The 21,405-nt window shown below is 35.1% G+C and overlaps 6 protein-coding genes across 6 annotated transcripts; 5 read left to right on the forward strand and 1 right to left on the reverse strand.

Annotated features, from left to right (window-relative positions):
- Positions 1-908: 908 nt before the first annotated feature.
- Positions 909-2,078, forward strand: LOC141685049 (protein BYPASS1-LIKE-like). Its single transcript, XM_074490173.1, has one exon. The coding sequence runs from the start codon at positions 909-911 to the stop codon at positions 2,076-2,078; it is 1,170 nt and encodes a 389-aa protein (XP_074346274.1).
- Positions 2,079-5,184: 3,106 nt separating this feature from the next.
- Positions 5,185-9,149, reverse strand: LOC141684186 (bZIP transcription factor 12-like). The gene is made up of 4 exons (XM_074489026.1): positions 8,484-9,149; positions 7,764-7,835; positions 7,051-7,080; positions 5,185-5,616 (listed from the first exon to the last, which is right to left on the reverse strand). The coding sequence occupies exons 1-4, from the start codon at positions 9,012-9,014 to the stop codon at positions 5,542-5,544; spliced, it is 708 nt and encodes a 235-aa protein (XP_074345127.1). The 5' UTR covers positions 9,015-9,149; the 3' UTR covers positions 5,185-5,541.
- Positions 9,150-12,755: 3,606 nt separating this feature from the next.
- On the forward strand, positions 12,756-13,661 carry LOC141685050 (uncharacterized). The gene has a single exon (XM_074490174.1). The coding sequence runs from the start codon at positions 12,756-12,758 to the stop codon at positions 13,659-13,661; it is 906 nt and encodes a 301-aa protein (XP_074346275.1).
- Positions 13,662-13,903: 242 nt separating this feature from the next.
- LOC141685051 (uncharacterized) lies at positions 13,904-15,028 on the forward strand. The gene has a single exon (XM_074490175.1). It carries the CDS (start codon positions 13,904-13,906, stop codon positions 15,026-15,028), a length of 1,125 nt encoding a protein of 374 aa, XP_074346276.1.
- A 90-nt stretch (positions 15,029-15,118) lies between these two features.
- LOC141685052 (uncharacterized) lies at positions 15,119-16,707 on the forward strand. Its single transcript, XM_074490176.1, has 3 exons — positions 15,119-15,599; positions 15,705-15,825; positions 16,017-16,707. The coding sequence occupies exons 1-3, from the start codon at positions 15,119-15,121 to the stop codon at positions 16,705-16,707; spliced, it is 1,293 nt and encodes a 430-aa protein (XP_074346277.1).
- Positions 16,708-16,755: 48 nt separating this feature from the next.
- Positions 16,756-17,700, forward strand: LOC141685053 (uncharacterized). Its single transcript, XM_074490177.1, has one exon. It carries the CDS (start codon positions 16,756-16,758, stop codon positions 17,698-17,700), a length of 945 nt encoding a protein of 314 aa, XP_074346278.1.
- The last annotated feature ends 3,705 nt before the right edge of the window (positions 17,701-21,405 follow it).

The raw sequence follows: 21,405 nt of genomic DNA on the forward strand, positions 1-21,405 counted from the left end.
ATATCTTGTTAAATTTGATAATAAAATTAATATTAGATTTTCAGTTTACTGTTCATTTTAATATTTAACCCGAAATTAATGTTTTTTACAATCTAAGGCTGCGACATAACAAATGTGATATGTGCACAATTAATTGCTCCAGATCATCTTATCTACGAAAATAATTAATGTAGCATCTGTTTGTGCAAGAATATTATGGTCCAAAATGTATCAAGTAAGGCTCAGCTCTCAACTAGTATATAAACAAACAATATATATTTGAATCATGAAAACAAAGCACAAAGCACCAAACTTTAAGTACAAAATCTATTCTTTTAGATTTTGATAGCACAAGTTTCTGAAGATTTGAATACAATACTATATTGCTCTTATATCTCCTTTCTTTCAGGAGGTTTTAGAATCCAAGAACTTAATCTCTATTTTGATGTTATTATATTTGCAAGTATCATATTTAAACCCCAACTCAAGATTTTCTTGCTATTTGATTTAAGGTGTGAGCTGTTTGGCATATGCTTTATCTTGTTTTATAAGTTTCTATTATCTGGGTATTGCATATTTGTTGCTTTAGGTTCAGAAAGTTTGAATCTTTTTGTATTTTTTAATGTCTTGTGGGAAATTTTTGGTGGCCCTTTTTGCATGTTAGAGGGGTTTTTAATTGTCGGTATTTGGGTTTTTGCTAAATTGCTATTTGCACCTTGGTTTGGATTGTTATTGTAGTGTTTATTGAGGTGTTCTTGAGGAGATTTGGATTGTATTGTAGTGTTTTTGAGGTGTTCTTAAGGAGGTTTGGATTGTTATTGTAGTGTTTATTGAGGTGTTCTTGAGGAGGTTTGGATTGTTATTGTAGTGTTTATTGAGGTGTTCTTGAAGATTTTGGAGGAGGTGTTGTTTGGATTGAGAAAAAGAAAATGCCTTCTTCGGATAGTCCCGGATTGTCAATGCCATTTGCCACATTTCGTCGTTCAGTTTTTGGTTTAGGAAATGATAGAATTCATTCGTTGGAATCAAATCGTAGTCCGCTTGTTCAGAATACCGAGTTTGAATTATTTCAGAGTAAAGTTTTTAAAAGATTTCATGATCTCTCGATTGCTAAAGCCGATGAGTTTCTTTCGCTTAGTTGGGTAAGTAAGTTACTTGATGCGTTGATTGAATGCCAAGAGGAATTTAGGGTGCTTTTATGTAAGCATAAGGTTGAAATTTCAAAACCGCCTTTAGACAAGATGGTTTCTGATTACTTTGAGAGGAGCATTAAGGCGCTTGACATATGTAATGCTACTAGAGATGGGGTTGATATGATTAGGCTTTGGAATAAGCATTTGGATATGGTTCTTAGTGCTTTTGGTTCTCAACAAAGGATCATAGGTGAAGGCACGTTTCGTCGAGCAAGAAAAGCTTTGACAGAGTTAGCACTTGTAATGCTCGATGACAAGGGCTCAGGTAGTGTTGTATCACACAGGAATAAGTCTTTTGGGTGGCATAATAAGGGGAAAGAGCAGCATTATCGATTACCAGGACACTCAAGGTCTTTGTCTTGGAGTGTATCAAATTCTTGGTCAGCGACAAAGCAGCTTCAATCCATTGCATATGGGGTAGTTCCACCGCGTGCTCATGAGATTACAGAAACCAACGGGCTTGCAGTTCCTATCTTTACAATGAGTTTTGTGCTCATGTTTGTACTGTGGGCTCTGGTTGCTGCTATTCCTTGTCAAGATCGCAGTCTTCAAATTCATTTTTCGATTCCAAGGCAGTTCTCATGGTCAACTCCTTTTTACTTGATTCATGTCCGGATCATGGATGAATCTAAGAAGAGAGATCGCAGAAGCTCTGTTGGGTTACTGCAGGAGATATATCAACTAGAAAGCAGTGTTAGACGCATCACAGACGTTGTTGATTCTGTCCACTTTCCTATGACAGAGGAACAAAAGGAAGAATCGAAGCTTGCAGTTAAGGAGTCAAGTCTGGTGTGTGAAACTTGTAGAACTGGAATGGATCCACTCGAACGACAATTAAGGGAAGTGTTTCGCAAAATAATGAGTTCCCGAATTGAGGGTCTTGCAATATTAGGGAGGGAAAACTAGCCTTGGTAATTTAGATTACAACTGATGAAGAACAAACAAAAGAAATGGAAGAATCCGCACTTTGTGTTTTGACCGGCCTAGCTCAGGAAATTTCCCTGATTCTTATTGTGCAGGTACTTTAGTATTTATAAACATACCTTTCATCATGTAAAGAATATACGAGTGTTTATATTGGACCATCCTGAACTAAGGTGTTATCCAAATTACTTGCTTGGTTTTCTGTTTCTCTATATCTTTTCGCGAGGCTTGATTGAAGGAGCAAGTTCATGTATATGCGAAGATTCTTTTAAAAGAAATAGCTCACACAATTGTGTTTCCATTTTGACTCACACAGTTGTGTTTCCATTTTCATTGTATATCATTTTGGCCATCCATCAATGATGATTGTGAGACCGACGAGTTAATTTTCAAGTTTGTATCTAAGCTTTTGTGCATAATGTTATGACAAGTTAATTTTCAAGTTTGATTTTAAGCTTTTGGTGCACAATGTTTCGCGTCATTCTGAATTGATGCTTTAGAGTGGCTAAAGCAAATAATGTTTTTTTGTGACTAAGAAATTAATTTATCTGTAATTAGTTTTGGAGGGGAAAATTAAAGAAGCTGCTACTCTACTGTTTTTGTTTTTTAGTTAGTTAAGTACATGTATTGTTGAAATGACAAGTTAAATCTTCTTGTTGTAACCATTAAATTTGACATTCGTGCAAGAACAGCTGGTTTGAAGCTGAACAGTAGAATTATCTGATGAAATGAATGTCTTTTTAGCTTTTGCTGTGAAACAAAAATAACATGATCTGTCAATTGTCAGAGGAGAATAGGCTGCGTCTAATCCTCAACGCAGTCCCTCGTCCTAACACTTGGTTTTGTTACAGTCTTCTGATTCTGAATTGCACGAATTTCGGTCATTATCTGCGTTTAATGAACATCTAAACGTGGCCTGAGTAGCTTAAACTGAAGCTTTATCATCCTTTAGTTGAATTTAGTGGTGGGAACTGTAATTAGATGAACATGTAGAGTATTATAATGCATCTCATTGAAGAGATGTTTGGTTGTTTGGAGACAAGATTAGGTTTCTGTTAATATCCTCCCATCAGGGACTTGCTGTATTGTTTTTTTTGCATTACCATTGAGGAAGTCCTGTATTATTGAAACTTTTTCCTTGATTTTGTGTCCACAAATTGATGCTGAGGTGATTGTTCAACTTGATGCACGCTTGGCAGTTGAGATTTCATAATAGGACAGCTATAGTTTCTGATGAACATGACATTTTAAATCTATTCACATGATTCTTGGTAGTAGACTTCTCTTATGTTTGACATGCTTTTGGCTTTATTTAACTTACAATGTGGATGAATTCATTCATGAGTTTATGGTAAAAAAATTATAAAATAAAATTATTGCTATTAATTTTGTAGCTATATATGTTGTTCATATATGTTGTTCGTGAAAAAAGCTCGAGATCATTTGATTTTACTTATTACTAGTATAAAATAATTGGCACAGAAGAAGGAAATTGCTTTGCTGTTGACATTTCACAACAATGGACTTGGTTGTATACGTGTGTATTAGCAATGTTACATAACCGGAATGCACGTGTTTTTCAGTCATGAGATTTATAAGTATGCATGAATGGCTCATTTAATTTAAGGAAAAATGACTTATAATATAATAACACATTATCATTTCAAAACCGTTTTAGGCAAAACTCTAATCTTTATCGTTATATAATTGAGATGGGACTGGAAGGTGTACAAAGCATTAGTCCCAGCTCTAACCCATAGTTTGCATTAATTACATAACTATTGCTATGTACTGGTCCCCCTCTTTTATTATTATCAGAAAACATTACAGATTATCTACAGGCTGGAATGAAATATTCTGTTACATACTATAGATTATACTAGGCTATAAATGGAAAATTCGGATACGGATATATTCGGATACGGATGATACGGATATATCCGCATCCGCAATTATCAGATTCGAATACGGATAATATCCGCTTTATTTCGGATAAGAGTACAGATATTTCAGACAAATATCGGATTTTTGAATTTTTTGTTGCCCCTACCATTTTGACGATGATTATAGAACATTTTCTACGATTAAATACAAAGAATATATTTATATATGTATAAAGTATGTGTACAATTATATAAAATTTGTATAAACGTACACTATAAACTAAAACAATAAATTTTAAATTTTATATAATTATATATTTATATAATTTAAATATCATATATGTATTTAGTTTCGGATTCGAATATCCCGAATTCGAATACGGATAATATCCATTTTTTCTCGGATACGAATAATATCTGTTTTTTCTCAGATACGAATACGAATTTTTCGAACGAATATCGGATTTTTCGAATTTTTTGACAACCCTGTATTATACCGGTCTTAAATACAATGATTCAACTACATATATCGTCTCTGACTCTGTTTTAAAATACTATATTTTCTGGACGGGTACACTTTACTGGAAATTTTCCTACTGAAGCTGAATTCTTTCTTATCAATCTGAGCCATAAAACCTAATTTTTTTTGCATATTTTTCTCATTTAAACTCAGCTCCTCAGTTTTCTCATTTAAACTCGAGCTCGTCAACACACCGGTCATGTTTAACTTGCTTCAAATCGATAATATGATTATGATTTTCACATGTACATGATAACAAAATTGACTGATAAAATGATTGCAAATCCCTCTTATCTACCTCATCTTCCTAAACTTTCCGTTCCGATCCAAATCTAATCACAAATGTTGACATGTGACGTGCACACACATTAACATTTTATCTTCTGCTGCAAAAGAACGCTCTTTGGGTTAATTTAAATGTAATGGGTAATGCACTGACATATACAGTTGAGCTTCCAATATCTTTCCATAACTCGTTTGTTCTTTGAAATATCTTGTGCAGTCCTAAACTTGTTCTACTCACCATCAAAACTACTCATAACTACTAATTCAATGGCTAAGCATGGGTTGGTTACGTGATACTAGTAGTAATCATATCCGTAACAAGATTAAAGATGGATTTAATTAGTAACCTAAGATTATAGATTGATATAACCAGGCTAATCTGGCTAAGACTTTCATCATGTATTGGTCAAGTATACTACTAGTTTGATTCAGGGTACCTTCTGATCAGCATTTAGATCAACTATAATTACAGAACACCAAGGTTTGATCCTCTACACCTACACGATACCACCTATATATACGTTATAAAACCATACTCACTAAACATGTCACCTCTGTTGACAAAACCTCTCTTTACTTTAATTTATCTAAGGATATGTATGTTGCGGGCTTCATTTAGCTTCTCTTTACATATGAACGCTGCGGCTCCAATTTGAAGTTTGTCATTTTTCTCATGTCTGCTTAACCATGTTGCTGCCAAAGATGCTAGTTCTTCTATATCTTTTATTCATGAGCATAAATAACCAAGAAACTAGCATTACATGGAGTGCACTCTTCGAAGAACTCGAGGTGGTCTTTTCTTTTCCACGACCGGCATCAACTTTTCCATGAGCTGCATAATAAGCACATAAAAAAACATATTGGTCAAATCTGCATTAAGTATGACAATCAGAAAAGACAAATTAGTGTGGTCTAAGTTTAACAAATTAATAGAAACAATCAATATAACACACTAGTCTTTGTTATGTTGGTTCTAACGAATCTACTCATCTGATTATGTTTAAAGAACATGTATGAGAAAGTATAATTTACTATTTCATTGTCTGACATTGTTATAATTCTTAGAAAAAACAGCTAGTATTTTAACTGGATTTCTAAATGATGAAGAATAAAATCCATCACTGAGACATACTTAATAGTAATTGGTAACCATTTAGTGTATACTAAGAAATTACATGCTAGTCGATTATCTGAGTCGTCCTCGGGATGGAAAGCATGTGGTGAGGATGAAATTGTGGAAGTAGGTTCTAGTTGTGAAGGATGCAGTAAAATGCAAGGACTTGCCAGTGGAACGCAAGAAAATTTTGCTGGTTAGTGATGAAAGGCGAGAAGCCAGCGATTGGTAACGATCTGCTTACAGTGGACATATTTTCCGAAAAGTCTGTGAGCGAAAGTCCTTCAGTTTTGATGAAGACTGGATTAAGAAGATAAGGCTGAATTACTCTATGGGTGAGGGTAACAAAGATAGTCAGGTTTCAGGTGTCTTGGCCAATAATAAAACAAGAACTACTGTTAGTAGTCAGAGCTGCTAATGGAACTAACTCATTGAAGACTCTTTAATAAGGCACCATACTCTTGGTTTCACGAGACATTATGCATTTGTTATGAGGAATACTTCAGTAAGAGCCATAATTCAAAGATCAACAATGACAAAAGGGAGCATGCTTTCCATCTTGCACAGCTTTTCTAGTTGAAAAAACAACTTAATCTAAGAGAAAAAGGTTACAAAAACAGGCTGAAATTAAATTGCTTGAGGGATTAGTGACTAGGAAAAACTCATATTTTATATCGAACTAAAAAGAGCTGGGATGCTAAAAATTTAAAGCAGAAGTATTGCTCAAGCTACAGACACTGGAAAGAAGAATAAGGTGCCAGATGTTTTGAAGATTTGGGGCTAGTGCAGTGAATTTTCCCAAACTCGTTAAGTTGAAGCACCAGAAAAGAGTACCTAGTTTGCAAAGCAGAATAATAGACAACAAACCGACACTATATTATGTTGGAAGGTACACGTCATGTAATCAATCCGCAAACATCCGTGCCGTCACCAACAAAAATATTCAGTAATCATTAGCACAATCTAATACACATAGTAGGCCCCTTAGAAATACACATAGCAAATCAGCAATATGCAGAGTCGTAGATATAAGAAAGAACGTAAATATAAATATCAAGTAGGAGCCGGAGAAAAGAAATTATTGTAGTCTTGTAGATGATTTAGGCTTTTCTATATATCCTTACAGAAGCAATACAAGATTAGCATAATTACCTGCTTAAATCGCTCTCTGGTCTGCTCAGCCTACAAGTAAAAAACAGATAAATCATTAATATATATCGCTGACAACAAACATTCTTAAATATTAACAAAGCCTAAGTCTACCAAAAAAGACTAAATACAATGTGCCGATAGAAGTATCAACGTGAGTTGTGAGTTAATTCAGTAAATAATGTCTCATGCATTTAAAGAGCTGCAAATACAAGGTTAATCGTATGATTCAATAAATATGAAACATATCATGTATTTGATAATTTAACATATATAACCCCAAGGCAAAATATAGAGACATATCACATGCCCCACAAATTCAAAGAAGTAGGCACTTAAAAACTTTTTTAACTAGATATCAGTAAATTGAACTCGAATCATAATGCAAGGTTACAAGATCTTCGACCAAAAAACAGAATTCAATGAATGCCAATTATGCCATACATACTGCTACTCTGAAATCTGAACCCAATTTCATGGTGCACCTAAGTCTAATAATATTGTATCAATTGTTAAGCAACAGATATACAAAAATCACAACTTTCTTGTTTAATCAACCTGAGACTTGCTATGTCTACACAAATCAAGTATTTAATTTTTCCGATCATCACATCCCAATCAAATAATAAAAGAGATATTCACTTTCAACGTATACGCCTAAATTTTTCCAATTATACAATGAAACGTGTACTTCTATAGAATCAAAGAAACAATACCTCCTCTTGCATTAACCTTGCATTTTCCTCCTCCAAATGCGTCACCAGCGATTCCAACTCCACAGTATACGCCTAAATTTCACACTCAAACTAATCAGCACATGACATAACGTAATCCAATTACTGCTAACTTATTCTAAAAAAATTATCATTAGACAATTCCAACTCAACATATTTCAATAAATCACATGACATAATCCAGTTACTACTAACAAATTCTTAAGAACTATCAAAAATTGATTCCAACTCAACAATATAAGCCTGAAACACTACAAGAAATCAATACATAACCTAACAACTCCTATTAGTACTAACACTTTAAAAAAAACGAAATTCAACAGTCAATCAATCAATAAATAATATAACATGTTTAAATTTACTACTACAAATTATTTATAGAAAAACACGAACAAATACCATATTGGACCAACTCCAATTACCATTAACAAATTAAAGAAGCGCGAAACTCGACAGTATACTTCTAAATTCAACACTCATAAAATAACATGCTAAAATTTACAAGTAACAACTATTCACGAAAATTGGACTGACAACTCCAATTACTCCTAACAAATTTAACAAACACCAAATTTCAACACTATAACCCTAAATTCAACACTCCAGTAAATAAACCAATTAATAACACAACGCCTGCAAAGTTACTCCAACTAACAATCACTCATTAAAAACACGAAAACATGAAAAAACACGAGAATCGACCTGTTTACGCTCCCTTGACCTAGCAGCGGACTCTCGATTCTTAATCATTCGCCTCTGCTTCTGCTGCGTAGCTTTATCAACCGGCGCCTCCTCCACCGCTCTCCTCTTCCCTCTCCCCACACCATTCCCAAACACCTGATTCGCCACCACCGGATACGCAACCACGCCGCTCATCACACCTCCACCATCTCCCCCAAACACACCTTCCTCCACGCCTTTCACATCCTCCTCTCTCACCGCCCCAGCCTTGGTCAAAAAGTCCTCCAACGTCATCGCCGGCGCCGCACTGCTCCCGCCCACCGGCTGGTCAACGATCTCCTTCCAAACCTCATCCACCGACTTCTTCGCGCCGGCGATTTGGTCGGCCGGAAAGTGATCGGAGTCGGAGTAGATGTTCTTTAGAAGATCGTCCATGTTCATGGAGGAGAAAGGAGTGTGTTGAGCGAGTAAATGTAAGGAAGAAGATGACTGGTGACGTGGCGGATCCGGATTGGTGGGTGAGGTAGAAACCATCACCTTTGAAGATGCCATATAATTAGTTGTTTGTTAGGGACTGTTTGGAGGTGATCGGAAGTAACTAACTAACTTTGTGAGTGAGTTTTCTATGGTGCCTATTGCTATGGCTTTTGTTGGTTTGGTGTGTTGTAGACTGTAGTTGTATATATACATGTTTGTTTGTGTGTATTGGTTTAAAACATTTTAGAGTTACTAGGGTGAACATAAATTTTGGCACTCAGTTGTTTGGTCTTGGGATAGGATCTTTTTTTTATTGTTCTATCTTTGTGTTTCTATTATTTTATTTCTAACTATTAAATTATCGGTTTTTTTGTCTACTACTCATTCTTAACTAAAAAAATTTCTTGATAAAAGATCGGGTTTTATAATGTGTGCCCAATAATACATAATAAATGAGTTTTATGTATTTTTATTGGTAGAGTTGTTTTAAATGCAGGGATCTATAATATTTATGATTAAATGACCTATAAAAATGTACCAAATTTATGAGAATTAGTTCTTATTGTGTGTCATAACAAAACCCAATAAAAGATAAGTAAATATTTAAGTTACACGTTCCCGAGATGAACGAGAACAAGTTATGTTGCCGGACCGTTTTAAATTACAGAACTTATTCTTCTAAATATATATTCAGTTGATTAATAAATATATATTAGAGAACTTATCCTTCTAAATATATATTTAATTAATTTTTATACTTTCCCGAAAATAAAACAACAAAAAAAGTCTTATATAAATTATAAATTAAAAATTATAGCATGAATCAAAATTGTATATTTATTATAAGATTTATTCTTAAATAAGACTTTAATTTAACTTATTTTTTTCGAAATAATTTGTCCCTATAATTTAACTAAAAACCTTCGTTTATGATGGAATTATGGTGTACCATATATATATATATATGTATATATATATGGGAATAATCAAATACAAGTGTTATTTTTAATTTTATCTTTTTTCTCATTTCTTATAACACTGCTAATTATTTATTTATCATCTAATAATTCCTCCGCCGCTTCATTTGCCAGGATAATCAATAATAATTATAGTATTAATTGCATCGCCATATTTAATAATTTTTACTTAGAGGCATTTTTCTTTTCGAGACTTAATACTTTTAATTTCGTACTCGCCTAATTTAGTCGAGTACAAAAAAAATAATTCAAATAAACGACAAATACTTTTGTAATTGCATCACTTGATTAAAAATTACAAATTTTACCATTAAAATATGCTATTATGTACTCGTATAATCAATAATCTTTTACTTAGAGAAAATTTTCTCATCCGGTATATATATGTGTAAATATTTTTTAAAAAGGTTATATATATATAGATAGATAAATTAATAAAATATTGCTATATTGATAAATTAATACATTAGTGATTAATTAATATTTCAAGGTCTAGAGTGTATAAGTTTATCAAGATTTACCTGTATATTAGTATTTTCTGAAAAATAGAGAAACGACAAAAGTCTTTTACTCTCTCCATCTTAATTTACATCTGTATTTTAATTTTTCAAAAGTCAAATTGACCGATTATTAAATAAAATAAAATTATTATCTATTCATTATTTAAAAATTTGAAAATAACATTTTAAAATAAAATAAATATATATTTTAATAATATTTTTTTTAATAATTATATGAAATATACAAATTTCAATCAAAATATGATATATTGAATAATCGAAAAGATGTATATTGAGTAATTAATAAAAAAACTAGGTTAGAATTTATATAGTAATAAAATATATTTAATTTAATAGCCTGTACTACAGTGAGGCGGCATTTCTGGACAGAGAGACATCGGGAAATGGGCCTGCAGCCGCAGAAAAATTATGAGCAAGTGCCATTGAGCCCCAATGGATTTGTGTTAACTAGAGTACGAGTCACACGACTCCGCGAAGATGCGTCTATACACATGTTTTTTGCCAAAAGATACGGCGACATGTCATTTATTAATTAAATATAGGTAAATTTAATATGAAAATGTGATTAAAATATTTTACATACAAATTACTTGTCTTCTTTTCAAAAAAACCCTGAAACAAGACTTAAATATGAAAATATTTTTGGAGACGCTGTTTTTTACCTTTACGGTTTTCTTTAAATTTTAACTGATTTAATACTATGTTTAGGCTTTATTTTGATTGGTCGCATCTGGCATGGCATGAATTAAAATTAAAAAATAAATTAGGATAATAATAAGGATGGTTGTTTTGGTGCTTTCATTTGAGCAAGATCCAAAAGACAATTCTCTGACTGTTACAACATCTTTAACTGTAAGCTCAGCTTTATAGAATGATATACATAAAATATTGTAGTTCAAAGGACTGCCGGTGCTTTCTTGCATTGCAGTACTTTGCCGGCGTTTGCCAATTATTGTCAACACATACCACACTCTGCATCTTCCCTTGTCGCTTTCATATCCAGACTTATAATATTTTTCCTGTATTTCTAATATACCGTACTAAAATATGTTTTGATAATAAAAAATTGTTTTTGAAACAACATTATTCATTTTTTTGATAACTTTAAAAATTTGTAAAATGTAATTTACATAAATAGTACTCCCACCGTTCCTAAAAACGTTTCCTATTTGTGTTAGACACGTTTGCCAATGCATACTTTTGATTGTTAATATCTTTAAATTCGTATTAGTATTAAATATAAAAATTTCACTGTAAGTACTGATATATACGAATCCAACGAGATCACTCATGACTATGTTTGATATTATAAATTAGACGTAAATTAGTAGTCAATCGCTTACCTTGAACAATACCGAAAGTCAAATTAGGAAACGTTTAACGGCCGGAGGGAGTACACTACTAATCAGCTCATAAAATACAATAAATAACGTTAAATCAAACTTTAAAATTCACTAGATTGAAAACCTGAGCGAGGAAAACCTACTATTTAGAAAAAAAAAACAAAACAAAAACCCTGCAGCAATCTGTGTAAACAGACATGTAGCCTGTAGCCATAACGGGCTGTATTAACATAGCACATAAAAAATAAACAAGCTGTTTAGAGGAAGGACGGCTTCCATTATCATACTCCCTCCTTCTCTCCCAAATATTTATATTTGTGTGAGTACGGAGTTTAATAAAAATAATATATTAATGGAGTAAATTTAAAAAAATGAGTAAAATAATGAGACCGATTAATATTATATATTTATAAAGTGAGTATAGTGTAGAAAAATAGTGGATATATTTATTTTAAAAATTATAAAAACTTTAATATTTTTTAAAAATTTTGAAATGTCAATAATTGGAGGGACAATCCAAAAAGAAAAGTGTAAATAAATCGGAGGGAAAGAGGGATTATAGTGTACTTTAAATTTTTTTAATCATCGATCAAAGTTTAAGAACCCAGGTGTAGTTTGTTTTGTCTGACTTTGTGATTACTTAGTTTGTAAAGGATTCAATGCAGACTTTGACGGGAACTTTACAGTAACTATGTTATAACTATTGATAACTATATATATGAGTTTAGTTTAATTAATATACAATACAACTAAAATTTATGGACTTAATTTTGGTAAATAACATATATTTTTATATTAGATAACTACATAACTTGTGATGTCTATGGTAAAATTTGATAATTAACTTCCCTTGGTATAACTCCAATAGTCTTGCTCTTTTGCAAGTTTAAACCGTATGATTGATTAATTTTATTCCTTTTATATTACGTATAGAATCTTTTTACGTCGGAGTGTGTCATATAAAGAATTATTATTATGGCTACATCCAAATCATTACTGGAGGAACTGTACGCGAGTCTGTCATTGGAGGAAGAGGATGATGGAGGAATTGACGTGGCGGAGAGTGATATCAAAGCACGTAATACTTTTGTTTTGGTGGGTCGATTTCTCACAGACAAGAACATAAACTTTAATGCAATGAAGAACGTCATGGCATCATTGTGGCGTCCAAGGGAGGGTATGGATGTATTGGATCTGGGAGAACAGAGGTATTCTTTTGTTTTCTATCATATTTTGGATCTGCAGAAGGTTTTGGATGGTGGCCCATGGACTTTTGAACAAAATCTACTGGTGTATCACTGGTTGAAGGATAGTGAGGTTCCACGATCAGTCCCGTTGCATACAATTGATATTTGGGTGCAAGTATATGACTTACCAACATGCCTGATATCTGAAAATGTGTTCAAGAACATTGGCAACTACGTTGGTGAATTCATTAAATCAGACACGACGAATATTAATGGGGGATGGAAATTATATTCACGTATTAGAATAAAAATGGATTTGAGGAAGCCGATCAAGAGAAGAATGAAGGTTAAAAGGGTTGGGGGAGATTGGAGTTGGGCTAATTTTAAATATGAAAGACTTAGTTCATTTTGTTTTGTATGTGGATTGCTTGGACATCAGGAACGTGATTGTGCGATTGTGTATGCTAATCCCGACAAAGAAGTAATCCATTCTTATGGTACATGGCTGAGAGCACCGGGGAAAAATGCAAGGAGTATAAATGTGGGAGCAAAGTGGCTTTGGAGTGAGGGGGATGGGAGCAAGAAATGGGGTGCGGATACGGCAAAAGAAAGTGATGAAACCACCGTGCAGGGCGGTGGAGGAGTGCAGGCGAGGTTTATGGAAGTTGATGGAATCATATCCGAGATTCAATGAGAAACTGGGGCGATTAAAGTGGTTCCAAAAAATCAGGAAAGTAGTTTGGATAACAACACGAGTACAAATCAGGTGGAGGAAATTGAGGGGGGAAATAATTTTGAAAATACTACGGTACTAATTGACCCGAAAAGAAGGCGTACGGAACTTGATATTGTAGCAAAACCTATTGGGCCAGTCGAATTTGATGGGCCAAAAAACGTGCAAGAGGCGGGACATGTGTTGCAGGTCCGCCTAAACCAATGAGTCTATTGGCCTGGAACTGTCGTGGGCTGGCCAACTCACGTACAGTTCGATACTTAGGTGACATTGTCACTCAAATACGACCGAGTTTTATTTTCTTGTCTGAGATATTGGTTAAAAAGAACGTATTTGAAAAGGTGTGTATGAAGTTAGGCTTTGCAGGGTTCCATAATGTTGATTCTTATGGTACGGGGGGAGGCTTAGTATTGATGTGGAAGAATGATTGTAATATTGTGATTAAGGATAACTGCTTACATTATATTGATTTCAAAATAAGTATTGATCAAATTGGAAGGTGGCGGTATACGGGTTACTATGGATGTCCTGAGAGAGAACGAAGACAAGAATCGTGGAACATGCTTCGTGATTTAGCTGGTAGATCGACGTTGTCATGGTGCCTTATAGGTGATCTCAATGATATGATGCTGGCGGATGAGAAGCTGGGAGGGTGTGCTCACCCAAGACGCTTATTGGAGGGGTTCACAAATACTATAAGTGACTGTCAATTGATGGATTTAGGGTTTGTTGGCAACAGGTTTACATGGGAACGGGAAAGAGGTGGTAACAGGTGGATTCAGGAGAGGCTTGATCGAGGTTTGGCGAATAGTCAATGGAGAAATCTTTTCCCACACGCTGAAGTTATAGTGTTGGATGTATCGACTTCGGACCATCTACCTTTAAACTTACAACTTAATCGCAAAATGTTTGCTCCCAAGTCACATCGTTTTCGTTTCGAAAATATGTGGTTGAAGGAGAAAGATTGTTTGCATATTGTTCAAACGTGCTGGAGGGAGATGATTGATCAGATTATTATGCAGAAAATTAAATTTTGTTGCCTTAAGCTGGAAGAGTGGGGGGGAGGTATGATCAAGGAGTTCAAGGGTAAGATTAAAAATTATAAGCAGAGGCTAAAAAATTTGCGATCTAGACGAGATAGGGATGGGATCAGGCAATATAATGAGGTGAGATGGGAGTATTTGAAGTTGTTAGAGAAACAAGAGATTTATTGGCATCAAAGGGCTAAACAATTCTGGTTGCAACATGGAGACCAAAATACTCGTTTTTTTCATAAATATGCTGTAGCTCGAAAGAGTAATAATAGTATTGATGGACTGAAGGATTAAAACGGGGATTGGAAGGAGGAGGAAGAGGATATTCAGAATATTGTCATTCAGTATTTTGATAATCTCTTTAAATCTAGTCAGACAGAGGAGATGTTAACACCGAGGGATGTGGTGACCTGTGTTACAGAGGAGCAGAATAATGAGCTTATGAAGAGTGTACAGTATGATGAAGTTAAAGCAACTGTATTTTCTATGCAGGCAGAGAAGGCACCGGGGTTATATGGTTTAAATCCTGGATTCTACCAAGCGTTTTGGAATATAGTGGGCGATGATGTAACGGAGTTTTGTCGATCTTTTTTCAACACAGGGATTCTACCTCAAGATATAAACCATACTTTGGTATGCCTTATTCCAAAAGTTAAAAAACCTACGCAAATGACAGAGTTGAGACCGATTTCACTATGTAGTGTTTTGATGAGGATTGTCTCTAAGGTGTTTGCCAACAGACTCAAACCGTGCTTAAAAACGATTGTGTCCGATAAGCAAAGTGCTTTTATTGAAGGGAGACTCTTAACGGACAATGCGTTGCTGGCCTACGAGATTAACCATTGTATTAAAAGACGGACACAAGGTAAACATGGATTAACAGGGCTTAAGTTGGATATTTCAAAGGCGTATGATAGATTGGAATGACATTATATTGAGTACATACTTAAAAAATTTGGCTTTAATCCAGTATGGAGTCAGAGGATTATGGCGTGTATTAAATCTGTGACATATAGTTTCTTACATAATGGTGTCATTTCTGGAGAATTTCAACCACAGAGAGGCATACGGCAAGGAGATCCTATCTCCCCGTATATATATATTTTGTGTGCGGAGGGTTTAAGTTCCATTCTTCGGAGACATGAGGAGGTTGGATTCTTGCATGGAATTTCAATTGCAAGGGGGGCACCTTATATTTTACATCTCTTATTTGCAGATGATTGTTATATATTTTTTCGTGCGGATGCTATGGAAGCAGGTGTTGTAAAAATGTGTTGAATAGGTATGAAAGGGTTTCTGGGCAAGCTGTGAATTTCAGTAAGTCGAGTATATATTTTAGCCCAAATACAGCGAATTCGGAGCGTATTGAAGTATGCCAGATTCTGCAGGTGCAAGAAGTTCAAACACCGGGGAAATACTTGGAGATGCCTATGAGTATAGGAAAGAGGAAGGTGTCAGAGTTTCACTTTATCACAGATAAAGTCAAACAAAAGTTGCAGGGATGGAGTAGTAAACAAATTTCGAAGGGAGGAAAATATACTTTGTTGCAAACAACTGCTCAAACAATGCCCAACTTTTGGATGAATTTATTTTTGATTCCTCAAGAAATATTCGAGAATATAGAGGTGTTGCTTAACGGTTTTTGGTGGGGGAGTGGGCAGGATAGGAAAGGTATACGGTGGAAAGCTTGGGATAAGTTATGTATGATAAAAGAGGCTGGAGGTTTGGGATTTCGTCAACTTCGAAATTTGAATATTTCTATGCTTGTCAGGCAAGGTTGGAGATTGATTAATAATGATAACCCTTTGGTTACAATGTGTATGCGTGCTAAATATTATCCTAATGGCCATTTTCGGTCAGCAAAACTCGGTACTAACCCAAGCTACATGTGGAAAAGTATTTTTGCAGCACAAGAGATAGTTGGGAAGGGGTGTCGTAGGCGGATAGGAGATGGTCAACAAACCGAGATATAGAAGGTTCCATGGTTTCCTGATGTGGAGAATGGGTGTTTAACTACACCTATGCCTGAGTACCTTGCAGGTCGTAAGGTTTGTAATTTGATGCAGCTAGATAATAAGGAGTGGGATGATGAAATTTTAAAGGATGTATGTAATGATAGAGATGGAAATCTGAAAAAGAAAGTGCCTCTTCTACGACGTAACGAGGATGATGCATGGTTTTGGTTACTTGATGACCAGGGCTGTTTCACGGTGAAGAGCTGTTATAGAGCTCTGCAAGGGGAGATTATGGCTCCTCATGCAAGGTTTTGGCGGAAAGTTTGGAATCTCAAACTCCCTAGTAAAATTGTTCAATTCTTTTGGCGTGTGTGTTCTCTGTGTTTGCCTAAAGCTGCAAGACTAATTACAAAACGAGTGCCTATTGATATGCTTTGTTCATGGTGTCGGGGAGACGCTGAAACAGATATGCATGTTTTGTTCTATTGTGACATAGCGAGGAATACATGGATAGAGGCAGGGCTTCGGAGTGTCTTGCAACAGGTAACAGGTGAGGATATCTTCCAAGTATTTTATGATTTGTTTCAAAACTGTAGTTCCACGCAATGTACCCAGATTATTCTTATATGTTGGAGCCTGTGGACGAGACGAAATAAATGGGTTTGGGAAAGGGTCAATATGTCGAGTTTTGGCATAAAAGCAGCTGCTACAAATCTCTTGACTGAATGGAGGAAAGCTCAGGCTGAGAAATTATGTGATGTTAGTCATACCAGAAGACCGATAGTTGTGAGTAAATGGGAGAAACCTCAGCAAAACTGGGTAAAAATAAACATTGATGCGGCATTATTTGAAGACATTGGGTATATTGGGATGGGGAGTATTGTTCGAGGAACAGATGTCCAGTTTCTTTTAGCTCGTAGTGTAAGAAGAGAAGGGCTGGTGCCGCCAAGGGAAGTTGAAGCTTTATCCCTCAAGGAAGCCTTGTCCTGGCTTAAAGACAAGGACTTTTGAAGATGTATATTAGAGACTGATTCTCAAGTTCTGGAAAAGGCCTGCAACGGTGTTACTAGAAGATCTTATTTTGCAACCATTGTTCGAGATTGACTGGATTTGTTTCACCACTATGATGAAGTGGAGGTGGGTGTGTTTCACACGTAGATCTGCGAATAGTGTTGCTCATGCTCTTGCGAGGGTGGCATATTCTTTGTCAGAGTCTAGGGAATGGCATTTAAATGCCCCTGAATTTATTCATCATGTAATTCTTTCTGAAGCTTTATAAGTAATGCAAGTACGTTTTTGACAAAAAAAAACTTCCCTTGGTCATTTGGTAATCACAAAACATGTGCTCATTTAAATTTTCTTTCGAAACTGGCAATCCTTCATTTTTTTCGATATTTTTAATCAAGTGATCATGATCGTTAGATTCAAATACTAAATAAATATACAAAACTCAAGTTTATAAGTTCGAATGCCGTAAATAACAAATATTTATATTATTATTTTACACTGCTGAAACTCTCATATTCGAACCCCGTCAACAACAAATATTTATATTACTATTTATACGTTATCCAAATTTCAAGTTCGAATCTCACCGATAAATATTAATATTGTTATATATATACATACTAATAAGGTTAATGATATTCTTATCAATTATATATTATTTAATATTAATTAAAAAAATATTATAATTTTGAATAATATAAAAATATTAATGAAGACCCGTAGTATACGGATTGTAAAGCTATAATATGGATTAGGATTAATGAGAGGGCGTACGAGCCCATGAGTGTGGTTTCGAGGCCCAATATATTATATACCAAGTTTATTGGTCTTGTTAGTAGAGTAGTTAGTCCCCAACTTCCTACAAAACATTTTTTTTATTGGAAGACGGGGTAATGCGAATCGCGATATACACGTTAAACCTCGATAAATGAATACGCTTGGGACCGGAAAAATTTATTTATTTAACGAGATTATTCATTCATCGAGGTTAAAAATAAATTGTGTCTATTATGTTGGGACCAGAAATAATTATTCATTTGACGAAATTATTCGTTTATCGAATATTCATTTATCGAGGTTCTACTGTAGTATGTGGAATTAGAAGGTTTTTATTGTTGTTTGTATCTTTATGTGCACAATCACATATCTACATTTAACACTAAATTAATTTAATAACTCAAATATATTAATTGATCTTAATGTTTTAAATTGGTTAAAACCAGATACAATTCCGATCAACTTTCTCAGTTATGGTATATTCAAATAATTAGATCTAATTCGGGTCGGATTTGATTCAAATAATCAAATAAATTCGAATTAGATTGGTTGAGGTTAAATTCAGCTGGGTGAAAAATTAAAATACCCACCATTTAGGGTTAGTGCCCAAAATTCCGTTTAACGGGAGTGTCTGTCCAAAATGTCCACTGAACACGCATTCTCTACATGCGCATTCAGTTTTTTTAAAAATAACAAAAGATGTGCATCACATGAATGTGTATTCACTTTTGTCTTTTAGTGAATACGCATTCTTGCAATGCGTATTTCTTTAATTATTTTAAAACAATACGCATGTACATGATGCGTATTTTATACTTTTTAAAAAAAATGGAGTCTGCATGTTCTTGATGCGTATTCAACGACTATTTTGGGCGAACTTGCCGCCCGTAGGCATTTTGGGAAGTAGGAGCTGAAAAGTAGTGTATTTTAGGTATTCTTTCGATTCATGTCTGGATCTTTCAAATCGTTATTCTTTTATTTGTTAATTCACGGTTTTAAAAAAGGTATTGTATTACTAAAATATAATGACTAAAGTGGGTCAATGTAGTATGTCTATGCTCTCACAAAAAAAATGTACTATGTCTATGACTTCAACTAAAATTTAGTTCATCATTAATTCTTTATTCATAATTCATATTTATATCGGAAAACCATACTTTGAGATATATGTTTCGAATAATTTACAATTGAATTTTTGTTGGACCAAGGACTGAAGAAAAGGCCCCAAAAGGATTTAATTGTAATAATTAGATATATTTTAGATATATGCCCTTTTGTAAATGAAAAGCCCCATTTGGGACTTCATATAAATATAGAGCTAATAGCTCATTTGTAGAGGTTGTACAATTGAATAAAGAACGAATTTTCTAAATAATAGTCTCATATATTCGATAAATATCCGGGAACATCATTTGGCGCTAGAAGGAGATTTGTTCTTGAAATCCAACGAAACGATGATTGTAGAGGAGATCGATCCGATAGAGGACGGACCGACTCAGGTAAAGGAGCGGGTGGCAGAAATTTCCACCATTCCTAAAGGCCACGACGACCAAGGACCGACCAAACAACCGGTGTTACAGCCGAAATGCCTGTTTCCTCCACCGGGAAGAGCTTCTCACAATCAGCCACCAGACCCAACCATCACATAACCGCAAACCAGGAAATGGAAATTCAAATCAGACCAACGGATACGAATTCAGACGTCAAAAAGTAAACAAGTGCTTTCCAGCGATATACGACTTCACATAGAAAAAATTGAGCGGTTAAAAGCATTATAAACAGAGCAGCCAGAAGATTTATCCTACTCGGATGAGGAGCTTGAACTTCTGGAGCGCGAGACTCGACTCCTCTAAGCCAAACTGGATCGACAGCGTGAAATTCACCACTTGCGTCGAGAACTACAAAAAACAACGATAGCAAATCAAGGGTCGGGGGACCAGTATTATGACGATGACGCAGAATATGAATATGAGCCATCCACATAATCGACGTACTCCCAACCTCGCGAACGCCGACAGCGCACAGTGTCGTCTGCCGACGCCTCCCAAAGAACTGAGTCACATAATCTATCTCCCACGAGGAATTCATAAAAATGCAAGAGGAAATAACACATATGCGTAATCTGATGCGCAACCAATCGGGGTTCGAGATCGTCAATGAAAGCCCCCTCTCACTGGTCCTTGAGAAAGCACGAATTGACAGAACATTAAAGACACCAGCCCTCGACCACTTTGACGGGTCGTCCGACCCTCTTGCATTCCTCAACACCTTCGACGATCGTATGGCCTTCTTCGGTCACTCTGAAATTGCTCGATGTCAATTTTTTTCTACATGTCTGCAAGGGACTACACTCCGCTGGTACAACAACTTACCTTCACGTTCCATTGACTCTTGGGAAACTTTAAAATCAAAGTTTCTAGCCCGTTTCTCAAGCAACTATAAGGGCATCAAAGTCACCGCATCTCTTATGACTATGCACCAAAGATCAAATGATAGCCTCCGAAGCTTCCTCACTCGCTTCAAAGAAGAAATTGTGGAAATTCCCGACCTCACATAACATATGGCAGTAAATTTCCTCACAGAAGGCATCGACAAATCGAGGCAGGGTCTCCTCTTGAAAGAAATATTTGAAAAAAGATCAAAAACTCTCCAGGCGGAATTTCAGTTCATCGAACATCAAATGATGCTCCAAGAGGCGGTAAGTTGTATTCAATCTCCTCGACGTTCGAGCCGACACGAGCATCACAGAAGCTACCACCCATGATCACCGAGAAGTGACAGGAAACGAGATTACCGTCGACCCCCGAGATAAAGAGAAAACGAATCCCCACCACGCGATAGACGTGAAAGACAATGGCAGCCCCCACCAAGAAATGAAAAAGAATTTACCAAGCTCAATGCTGACAAAGCAACCATACTTGCTGGATTAAA

Source organism: Apium graveolens, chromosome 9 (assembly GCF_009905375.1).
Source record: "Apium graveolens cultivar Ventura chromosome 9, ASM990537v1, whole genome shotgun sequence".
NCBI lineage: Eukaryota > Viridiplantae > Streptophyta > Magnoliopsida > Apiales > Apiaceae > Apium > Apium graveolens.

Bases quoted from the DNA above. Each gene is read 5' to 3' on its own strand.
- LOC141685052 (XM_074490176.1), top strand. From the start codon at position 15,119: ATGTTAACACCGAGGGATGTGGTGACCTGTGTTACAGAGGAGCAGAAT. The intron at 15,600-15,704 runs GTAAACATGGAT...GCTTTAATCCAG, and splicing joins TATTAAAAGACGGACACAAG to TATGGAGTCAGAGGATTATG. The intron at 15,826-16,016 runs GTATATATATAT...TGTGTTGAATAG, and splicing joins CAAGGAGATCCTATCTCCCC to GTATGAAAGGGTTTCTGGGC.
- LOC141685053 (XM_074490177.1), top strand. From the start codon at position 16,756: ATGCCTGAGTACCTTGCAGGTCGTAAGGTTTGTAATTTGATGCAGCTA.
- LOC141685050 (XM_074490174.1), top strand. From the start codon at position 12,756: ATGGCTACATCCAAATCATTACTGGAGGAACTGTACGCGAGTCTGTCA.
- LOC141684186 (XM_074489026.1), bottom strand. From the start codon at position 9,014: ATGGCATCTTCAAAGGTGATGGTTTCTACCTCACCCACCAATCCGGAT. The intron at 7,836-8,483 runs GTCGATTCTCGT...TGTGAAATTTAG, and splicing joins GGTCAAGGGAGCGTAAACAG to GCGTATACTGTGGAGTTGGA. The intron at 5,617-7,050 runs GTAATTATGCTA...CTTATTATGCAG, and splicing joins CCAGAGAGCGATTTAAGCAG to CTCATGGAAAAGTTGATGCC.
- LOC141685049 (XM_074490173.1), top strand. From the start codon at position 909: ATGCCTTCTTCGGATAGTCCCGGATTGTCAATGCCATTTGCCACATTT.
- LOC141685051 (XM_074490175.1), top strand. From the start codon at position 13,904: ATGAGTCTATTGGCCTGGAACTGTCGTGGGCTGGCCAACTCACGTACA.